Source organism: Triplophysa rosa, unplaced genomic scaffold (genome assembly GCF_024868665.1).
Source record: "Triplophysa rosa unplaced genomic scaffold, Trosa_1v2 scaffold282_ERROPOS294907+, whole genome shotgun sequence".
NCBI lineage: Eukaryota > Metazoa > Chordata > Actinopteri > Cypriniformes > Nemacheilidae > Triplophysa > Triplophysa rosa.
The window spans coordinates 121,029-132,081 of record NW_026634295.1 but is presented as its reverse complement, the minus strand read 5'-3'; the positions used below and the strand labels follow the sequence as shown (position 1 = coordinate 132,081).

General features: G+C 39.6%; 2 protein-coding genes across 2 annotated transcripts in view; both read right to left on the bottom strand.

Annotated features, from left to right (window-relative positions):
• Window positions 1-950: 950 nt before the first annotated feature.
• LOC130550291 (myeloid-associated differentiation marker-like protein 2) lies at window positions 951-2,660 on the bottom strand. The gene has a single exon (XM_057327715.1). It carries the CDS (start codon window positions 2,351-2,353, stop codon window positions 1,334-1,336), a length of 1,020 nt encoding a protein of 339 aa, XP_057183698.1. The 5' UTR covers window positions 2,354-2,660; the 3' UTR covers window positions 951-1,333.
• Window positions 2,661-5,657: 2,997 nt separating this feature from the next.
• Window positions 5,658-11,053, bottom strand: part of LOC130550292 (palmitoleoyl-protein carboxylesterase notum1a) — a 37,495-nt gene continuing 32,099 nt past the window's right edge. The window contains exon 12 of the transcript XR_008962385.1: window positions 5,658-5,769. The gene's annotated coding sequence lies outside the window, so the exon portion shown is untranslated. The remainder of the gene's footprint in view (window positions 5,770-11,053) is intronic.

Here is an 11,053-nt window from a genome sequence, read left to right as displayed (position 1 = left end):
TAACTATAGTATATTTATGTACAACTATGGTTATAAATACTGTGTAATAATAATACTGTATATATATGTGGCATGTTATATACAGGGTTGGGGGGTTACTTTAAAAATGTATTCCAGTACAGTTACAAATTACTTAATAAAAAATGTAATCAGTAACGTAATCCAAGTATCACAACATAAAAGTAACGTAGTCCAATTGCTTTTAGATTACTTTAGGGTCACATATGTAAGCAACATGTCTTAAAAAATTATTTTCATTTACACAGAAGCAAAGCAGCATCAGAATAGTCTTGAGGTAGCTCAAAGAAGAACATAAAAGTAAAAAATGGATATACAGTAGAAAAACAAGAACTCAATAGAGAGGGCTGCAAGATTAAATAAGTCATTATTGACTTTGATATTGTAATCATGATAATTATTGTCGGTTAACACAATACATTATAAATGTCATATTTTTATAGGCTATGTGGATAAAACAAGCTGAGAAGCATTTATATTGGTTGCACAGCACAAAAACACCTTACACTGCTTTATTTCTCTTTTGCAATTCTTATTTTTACGTGCAAAAAGCCATTTTTGCTCAATTCTCTATTTTTGTGATTTTATATGTGGCACTACATTGACCCTCACCTATGATAAAGCGGCTGATGAGAAAGAGGGGAATAGGAGTCGGGAAAGGACCAGGAGCCAGGATTCAAACTCGTGTCCCCTGAATTGCTGTAGCCTATGTCTGCTGGACCACTGGCGCCGACAGACTTGTTGCTTGTCATATATTAAAAATATAAGCACTTGGTTCCAATATATGCAAATATTTTCCAGTGTATTTTTGTTTCGTATGGGTATTTTCTATAGTTTGGTAAAATAAATCACTCATGCTCACACACATACTGTACACACACTAATAAAGTGCTTGGAGAAATACAATGACAAGAATTCATTTTAATCTGCAGTTTATTTTCAAGACATTTTCTCAAATACTCTTAGGCCCTGTGTAAACCTTCTGCAATAATTTATTTGTTTTTCTCTTCATGGACAGACATGAACATATACAGATTTCCCCTCATATTTATGGGGCGTTTGGATAAATAAATTCATAGATCGTTGCAAATAAAGGAAGACCATAGTAAAAAAATCATTTTCAAATGCAAGCGATCTCAAAGCAATAATGAAATAATTCGAATGCCTCGACAAACTGTTTACACTCATATAAAACACGTTCAGTTTCTCTCCGATTTCACTTCTTATGAATCTGAATGTCCATCGGTTGCATTTCATTGGCACATGATGACAACAAAGTCAAAAATCAACGGCTGTGTGTTTTCAGTGCTGTTTGTTATGCCACTGAATGCGAGACGAATCGTATCCTTTGCGAGTACACCAGATCGGTGAAGTACAGCACCAGGTTGACAAAAGTGAACACGACGATCACCAGCTTGCTGTCCCACGGACACTTTCCTTGCGTACAGTCTTTTGGCCTGCCTGGTGTACCGTACTTCTTATCGAAACTAAAAACAGGCCAGACCACCGCAGCGCTCAGGTACAAGAGCACTGCCAGGAAAGTGTAGACCACCACAAAACGGTCGAACGGGAAGTGAAGGGCAGATGTTCTCCCCGAAACAGTGAGGGCGACCACGACGACCGTCACGGCAAAGCACAGGCTGTAGACCACCACGCAGTATTGAGTGGGGACGTGGCGGTTGTATTGGCTGTCGTTGGCCAAAGCGCCAAAGATGATGCAGGCCACGAACGCCTGAACCACTTTCAGCAGACCTGACACGGTGGCCATGTAGCCCACCACGTGGCCTGGCTTGGCCTGCGTGACAAAGACCTCCACACCGTAAGCGAAGCAGCAGACACCGGAGCACGCCGTGACGGCGATGCGGTAGTTACGCACCTCGCAGCCCTCGGATGGACACTCGGACGCCAGGAAGTAGACAGGGTACACCACGGACGCGGTGACGTACATGAGCGTGGCCAGCATGGCGAAGGCCACCGTGAAGTTGTCCCAGGAGATGGGCATACAGCTGTGGAGTCTGGTCACGTCCAGCATGAAGATCACCAGAGACACGGCGAAGCAAAAGCACCACACAAACATGCAGTAGGTGCCGTAGGTGGCACTGAAGCCAGCGCCGTGGGCTACCAGGGCCACGGTGGTGCAGCCCAACAGGAGCTGGCACATGCGGGCGACTCCCAGTCCGGACAGAATCGCCGCTTTGTTGAGATAGTGTCCTCCCTGAGGGTCCATGAGCGCTTCTCGTATCCTCAGAGGCTGTTGCTGCACCCTTCTCCCGCTCTCCGTATTTAGACTTAATGACAAATCTCTCCTCTTATAATTACAGGAGAGCGCGTACATGTGGGATCAGATTGCAGGACAGCCGACGCTACAACTTCAGCTTTTCACCAGCGACAGATCGTCACAAAAGAAGCGTGTCTTGCGCTCGAAGCTGCCCTTCACGTCAAGCTTCAGGATAGATGTTACAGCTCTTGCTCTCGGTGTGTAAAGTCCCAATCGAGATCTCATCTGAAGCGTGTCTTCTTGCTTCAACATGTCACTGCAAAGTCTTCTCAACAATATTCATATTCACAACATGCTGTTTGTATGTTTTCAGATGCTGATAAGTCGACTCGCACAAAATCGTGTGTGCGGGCTTTGAGCTGAAGTGAGTTCTGTCCAACTCCAGCACGTCTATAATTAGAGCTCTCATTTCCACTGAGGAATGGGGTGGGAATCCAAACGTCTGCGTCGCGCCTCATATTACACACATTTGTGTGTGTGTGTGTGTGTGTGTGTGTGTGTGTGTGTGTGTGTGTGTGTGTGTGTGTGTCACATAACAGCAGACCAGACCAAAAATTTCTCCTCAGTTTAAGAGCTTTTTAGAAAAAGCTGAATTGTGGTATAGTCTGATTCTTTATTAAAAATCAAATAAAAACTGACCACATTTACACTTTCTGTTCCTGTTGTGCACAACTGATCGATTAATGCAAACTTCTGAAAGGACTTTCATGTTCATGCCTTTATTTATCCATTCAACCTCCTACCTTCAGTCTACTGACCACACTTTTCATCAGCCAATGGACTCCACCCTCAATTTTACACACCGAATGTTCTGCTTCAGTCAGATAGAAGGACAGTGAGGTTATGAAACAGACACCACAGACACGTCCACGTCCAAAATGTCCAGTTTGCTTAACGTTGCTGGAACGTTATTTTATGGTTAGCATAATGTTCCTATAACGTTCTTGCAAACCAAAAATGTATTGAAAATCTAATGTTCTAAGAACGTTTATTTGTAAAAGTAGAAGAACGTTAAAAAGTCCTGTTTGCTTAACGTTGCTGGAACGTTAATGTATGGTTAGCATAATGTTCCTATAACGTTCTTGCAACCAAAAATGTATTGAAAATCTAACATTGTAAGAACGTTTATTTGTAACATTAGAAGAACGTTAAAAAGTCCAGTTTGCTTAACATTGCTGGAACATTAATGTATGGTTAGCATAATGTTCCTATAACGTTCTTGCCACCAAAAATGTATTGAAAATCCAATGTTCTGAGAACGTTTATTTGGAACAAAAATTTGTTTAGATTAGGTTATTAAAATGTTATTTTAAAATGAGCAGTGCTGCAACCTTCTCTTTCAACATCATGTTTATTAACATCATTCCAGGAACAAAAAAGTATACAACAGTTGCATGTGCAATCAACAGGTATTTTAATTATAAAAGCTTTTTTAAAACTCATTAATTTTTCAAAAATCTTTTTTTTATTATGTTATCATGTTTTTGTGTTAGTTCTGTACTTTTTTAGTTATCATAGCTTAAATCAAAACAAACCAGCAGCACTTTGATTTATATTAATTGGAATGCTCAATAAAAAAACAAGATTTTTGAAAAAAAAATTAAACGTAGTTATCTCATTTTGTAACCAAACTCTTCATTTAGATTTATGACAATGAATTATAACTTGACCACCAAAACGTAACAAACTTTCATATGAACATTTAATCAGTGAGAAATCTTATCTGAGTGTGTGTGTGGGGATGGGTGCGTAAAAACTAGAGCTGTGGTCCATGGCCTGTCTCTTCATGCTCCATCTGTAAAGTAAATAGATTGTAAATAGATGTTACTAACTTATTTAACACAGGTAAGAAAGTCATAGCATGTGTTTCTAAGTAAGGATGCTAACATTAGCCCATTAACTGACAGTAAGAATGTTCACAGATTAACAGTTAAATTGTTAAAAAATAATTTGTCAAGTCAAACTATTTTACATTAATTGAATAAGTATTGTTGAGCAATGCTAATCCACCAATCGCATGTGCTTTAAAGTTGATGTTTTTACACTATCAACAACATCCAAATAGACTGATGAGGGCTAAGAATCTTGCCCACTTCTTGCCAATGTTGTTTTGAAATGCTAACTGTCATACTTGTAACAATGTATGCACACATTCCATAAACTCTACTTTACAAATAATAATGCAGCCAGGAGTGTTCTTTCCACATTTTTAACATGCATGAAAATAAGTATTTTCCATCACTTTGTTTATCACTCTTGAAATGACCTCTACACTAAATAATCTAACCCTCCTATGTACATAACAACAGCAGTCTATTTATTTTGAGGTCCATACAGGTTGATCAGTATGTATATAAATGACAATATGAAACAAGTATAATGTAATTTAGTTGCGGCAGGAGCTGCGCGCTGCCAGTATATGTACAGTCAAACAAAACAATGTGCACAGTTATCAAAGATGCGAGTGCGCATACATTAAAACTTTGTGTTCGGCGAGACGAGGCGCGACGCGTCTGTGCAGTGCGCATACAGTCAACAATGTGTTTGGCAAAGACGCGGCGCAAGGTATCTGTGTGGTGCACCCACAGTCATTGATGTCATTGTTCAGTAGTTAAAGAAGCAGCGCAGCGTTTCTCTTTGGTTTGTGACATACTTTATGCAAAACGGTGGCACAAGTCTGCTCAGTGTGGTGTTCTGCAGGTCAACATCTGTCCAGGCCTCTTGATCTCTTCATCTGGGTTTCACAGAAAAAAAGACCAGCAATAACAACCATAGAATTTAAACCCTTTACAAATCCATGCAGTCACAAGACTATTCACATAACTGTAACTACGCAACAGAACAAAAATCTATTGTGTGTACAGATTGAAACCAAACTGAACTAATAGCTGTTGTTAATGACACCGCCATTCCCACATGGAACAATAATGTAGGGGATTCATTTCTGCATTTTATAGGAATAGTTCATCCAAAAATGAAAATTTTGTCATCATTTGCTCATCCACCAGCCTTACAAACCTGTATACATTTATTTGTCGTGTTGAACACAAATAAAGATATTTTAATGAAAGTCTGTAACTAAGCCGTTTTGGGTCACCACTGACTTTAATAGTAGTCTTTTGTCCTACTATGGGAATGGCCCAATTTGACCCAAAATGACTTTGAAATAAACTTATTAAAATATCTTAATTTGTGTTCAGAGTAACAATGAAATATACAGTTTTGTAACAACTGGAGGTTGAGCAAATGATGACCAAATTTTAATGTTTGGGTATCTCTCTTTCACTCCCTACGAAAACTACTTACCAGGGTTCAAGCCCTGACTTGGGTCCCTGCTCTTGTGTGTTGGACGTGTGCCAGTACACTCTGATAAAGCAGTTGTTCAGAATGGCTTCAGTGGCGGAGATGGCCTTCCGTGCCTCATCATTGGCAGTGTACTGGTTCACTGGCTCCAGGTTTCCCCTGAACACAGTCTGAGGAAATAATAACAATCACAGGCTTTTATGTCAAATCACAGTCAGAAATCATAAAAAAAAACATTCTGTGAGATGCAAATGTATTAAGAACAAAAGTGATCACTCTTCAATGTTTTATTTCACTAGTTTACTGAATCAACGCTTAAATAAACACACTGTTTACATAATTTGTACCTGTTCTATTTGCAATTTGTTCTTATTTCATTACTGAACGTTTACTGATCTTTAATAATTACTTGATAACTTTTTACTTACATAACTGAGCTGAAGTGGTGCCTTAAGTTTCAGGTACAAACAAAAACCTGGCAACATAGAGACAATGTTGAATAACTAAAATAATTACAATCTGTGCGCTCATTTAGTTTACGTGCTTCATGTTCTAGCTGCCATATAAGTATGACATAAGTGATCGCATTCATCTTAAATTTTAGAAAATTATAAAGTTTTACACGTGGTCGATGCTGCATGTGGCAGTTTTAAACAACTAAAACGGCATTAACATTTACCTCAGAGTTTACAACAGGTGTTGTGTAATATTCAGTTTCCGTGAAAAACTGTTGCAGTGGGCGGGGTTATTGTGAATATTCATAGTTCGTTTTGCGGTGGGCGTGGCCTTTTGAACTGAGCGCAAGCGACTGGAAAAGAGTGTCCTGTCTGCTCTTCCCTAGTTTGGTGAATTATTTTGTTAAGGTAATAAAGGCGAATGCTCATATGCCCCGTTTAGATGTACAACTGTTTATGTTATTCACATAATAGCCTAAAATGCTTATTGTTTTTCATGTGCTTTTATAAAAACGCTTTCTCGTGGCCATGTGGCAATGTTTTTGCTGTGTAGCTTACGTGGATGGTACTAAACGATACTAAATCAAATCGAACACATTTCACTTGTTTTGGCGTTTATTTTCAAGCAAAACTGGGTCCTAGTTGCTGTAGTGTTTTTTCTTTTCATAACTTATATTTACTGCAATCTCAGATGTGGTTCGATGAAATAAAGTTTTTTTTTAAATGTTCTCCGGTGTCGTTTTGTTTTGACTCTTGTCGGTTTTTTTGTCAAGAGCCTTACAACAATTCAAAAGAACAATGAGCAGGCGATATGTGTTTATGGGTGTTTTCCTGTGAACTAAAAGGTCATTTAGGAGAAGGGAGAACTAACGACAAAATTGACATTTTAAACATATTGCCCATAAAAGGCTTTGCTTCTAGTACACACACACACACGCACACACACGCACACACACACACACACACACACACACACACAGGCTTTGGTTGACTATCCCCGTGGGGACAGTCCATAGGCGTAATGTTTTTATACTGTACAAACTGTATATTCCATCCCCTATCCCTAACCCTATCCCTAAACCTAAAGATCATAGAACACTTTTTGCATTTTTAGATTTGTAAAAAATATTGTTCTGTACAATTTATAAGCTTTTTTGCCCGTGGGGACCTCAATTTTGGTCCCCACGGTGACACGAGTCCCCATGTGTTGGTGTGTATTCAGGTTTAGGTCCCCACCGGGATATACAAACATGAACACACACACACACAAACATGAACACACACACACACACACACACGTCTTGTAGCTTTAATTAAACAATCAGGCACTGTATACACAGAGCAGACACACGCATGCTTTCAAACAACGAGATTCAAATCAATAGAATAAATGTAATGAAAACATTCTCAACTCCACGAGTCTCTGCATGAGACAAATCTAATAATGTATATGAGTGACACTGACAAACATTAAACAAGTACTGCCGTTCTGTCTCTCTGTCTGTCCGTCATGCCTTTAGCAGTTTAATGTGATGATGTTTCATGTAAGAACATGAAGGCTGAAATCATCTTTGTTTCCTGATTGAATCATTCTGAAGTCAAAAGCTCTTAAAAAGGTCAAGAGATTTTACAGAGTGATGTCCGTTCCTAATGCACCATTATTAGAGACAGAAATCATCACCATCAATGATCTCATGAGCTGAACATGCATGTAATATTACATACGACACACGTGTTCATTCATCAGACATGCTATTTAAAATACATCCAAACATAGGAATTCATGAGCGAGTGACACATTTTGAACTCAATTCACTTGCATTCCTGAAGTGCATTTTCAAACGTGCATAGTTTAAAAAAATTGTTTTGTAAAAGAAAAATGAAAAAATGAAGACCAGTGTGAGGAAAAGCACCACCCTTAGACCTCAATGTAATAAGACAAAAACACAACGAGAAACCCCGAGAGCAGTGTAGTGATAACACTTCAAACTCAAATACTGATTTCAAAACATTTTTCACCTCATTCAAACAAAGGAAATAAACTCAAGAGAAGTCAGGGAAGGACGCCATCTGGTGTTCAAGTGGTGTAACAATTATTTAAACACATTTGAACTTTACATAATAATAATAATAAATATGACATCTGTTGTGTGCTGGTCTCTGTTCGTCAGGTTTACTTGAACCGCAGCGAGATCCTGAGAGCTCAGAGAGAAAGCGCACAAAATCCTCAACATGAATGAGCTTCAAGTGTTTGTAGGGCTGTGATGCGTCTCATGGTAGAGTGTAAAGGTTGTGCGAGTTCAGCATCTTTCAACGTCACTCGAGAGACTCGGCTGCTGGATTTTCTCTCTTTCTGCCTGTTTTGTTTTGGGAGATGAATGAGATTGAAGTGTTTCCGACAGCATCGCTTCACATTGTTATTATGGACTACTAGTACAACCTCTTCCACGTTCTCCTCCATGCGGCTCAGTCATTTACCATGACAGTGTTTATTACATGCAGAGATCACGCGTAGGGATGCTCATATTGACCGGTTAACCATTTGGACCGATTAATACTATCAGTTAAACGGTTAATTTATTTATTTATTGCTGCATGGCTATAAAATAGGCTATAGCCTATTTGTTAACTCAGGGGGCGTGTCAACGCAACCACACGTCACGTACGTGCCTACAGACATATTTCGCAGAGTAAGCAAAAATGAAGCAAGCGAAAAGAAGCACTGTGTGGGACCACTTCGACAGAAAAGGAGACGAAGTGACTTGCAAAATATGCCATGCGGTATTAAAATACAGCAGTAGTACAAGTACAATGCAATATCACTTGCGAAGCAAACATCCACAAGCATCGTGTCCGACTGTAATGAAAGACAACAAACTTTGCCCTCCATGTTATCAGGGAGAAGTTGCAATGCACGGCGATCTGAGGAGATAACACAGAGAATCTGTTCAATGGTGGTAAAAGACATGTTGCCCATCAGTGTCGGCTGTGGTGAAGGTTTTCGAGAGCTACTGGGTTATATTGAGCCCAATTACGAAATCCCATCAAGATGTACTATTACCCATAGAATTGAAGCCCGTTATGAGGAGAGAAAAAAATGCTTAATCACAACTCGAAAGCATGAAGTTCGTGGCCCTTACAGCTGACTGCTGGATGGCACTTACAACAGAGAGCTATATTACAATAACGTGCCACTACATCAATGAGGACTGGCAAGTTAATTCAGCTGTCCTACTAATACAGAGTATGTCAAGCAGACACACAGCGGATGACACACAGCAGATAACCTCACAGCAAAACTGGTTGATGCGGTGGAAACTTGGGGACTTAATGGAAAACTGTCCGCATGTGTTCATGACAATGCATGCAACACTGTGGCTGCAAACTCCCCAGGGCAGGTAAACTGGAACTCGGTTCCCTGTTTTGTGCAAATGCTCACATATAGGCATCCGTTGGTCCCGAAGGATCATAGAGTAGAGCGCTCTCAGTCTTGGTTTAGAGCAGAACAGCGTCTGCTGTGACTGTACAGTCCAACGCATGAGCGACAGCGTCTGCGGCACTTGGTACAGATGAAGGCGGATAAGGACCGGTCTGTGTGGAGCCTAGCCTTCCGAGTAGCACGTTTAGACTCAGCATGCTGTAGTTGCTGCTCTTCGAAGTGGGAGAGTCCTTTGCGCACCAGCTGTTTCCAAGTGTCTCTTTCATCTGCAGCATTTTCCCATGTGTCGGGGTCTATGCCAGTTGCTTTCAGGTCACGTTTGCAGACATCTTTGAAGCAGAGCTGAGGGCGACCAACTGGTCTTTTCCCTGATGACAGCTCGCCATACAGGAGGTCTTTGGGGATTTCATCAATTTCAGTCAAGGAATTAGTTTAGTTTAGTGATCAAATATACATATTTTAAGGTTTCTGATTAGTAATGTAAAGCATAACAATACTTGTATGCATTCGTCCAGCGAATGCCTAAATGATATTATATACTTTACATTATCTCATGGCCATAAGTAACGTGACTTTACCAAACAGGAATTAGAGCAAAGGTAGCGAATCGAAACACAGTAGAAGGGACCAAGTTTGTGAGCGTGAATACAGAAAACCCATCACAAATGAATATATATGGTTGTTTATTAAACTCTACTCTACATGATAACAAAACAATGACGATCGCATAAAACGAACAAAACATTTAAACACAAATACGCTTGGTAGCGCGGAGTGAGGAGAGAGAGAGAGAGAGAGAGAGAGAGAGAGAGAGAGAGAGAGAGAGAGAGANCACACACACACACACACACGCGCGCGCGCACACGCACACACACACACACGCACACACGCACACACATACAGAGAGTCAACTGTTCCCATTTTATTCATGCATAAACACATTAGGCGTTACCAGAATCCATTCATTACAAAAATCAATATTATTCTATTTTTTAAGTTTTAAAGCAGCTTTACATTTAAAAAAAACTATGAAAGAATTTAGATGGAGTACATTGGCAGCACAGCCAGAACGAGTGCATCTATCAGTCAAAGGGATGGCATCATCTCTCCACTGATTCTGTGAGACTGGAGATTACATGAATATTCTGAGATAAAGTGGATGGGCAGACAGAGTCAACTGCAGTTTATGAATTTCTAACAGCACGTAATTATTAGTGTTATTTTAGTGTTAGATGAGTTTTATATTAGTGTTGTTCTTTTTCTGTTAAACTGACACAGGGTCCATTCTGTAAATTCTGGCTAAAGAGATATTTTTAATTTAGATTTATGTGATTACTTACTGGTCAAATGGTCCATAGAAATCCTATTACAAAACTAAGCAGGGCCTTGGCATCCAGGACAAACAAGAACATTCTTTATATTGAGTCGGTTTACACATTCCCAGTGAAACCAACCATTACAGCAGTCACACTGAATCTAAACAAGACAATGACATTACACCATGTTTTAAAGCAACACTCAAAGAACATTCAAAGAGCAATTGCTGATTAACAGACCCAA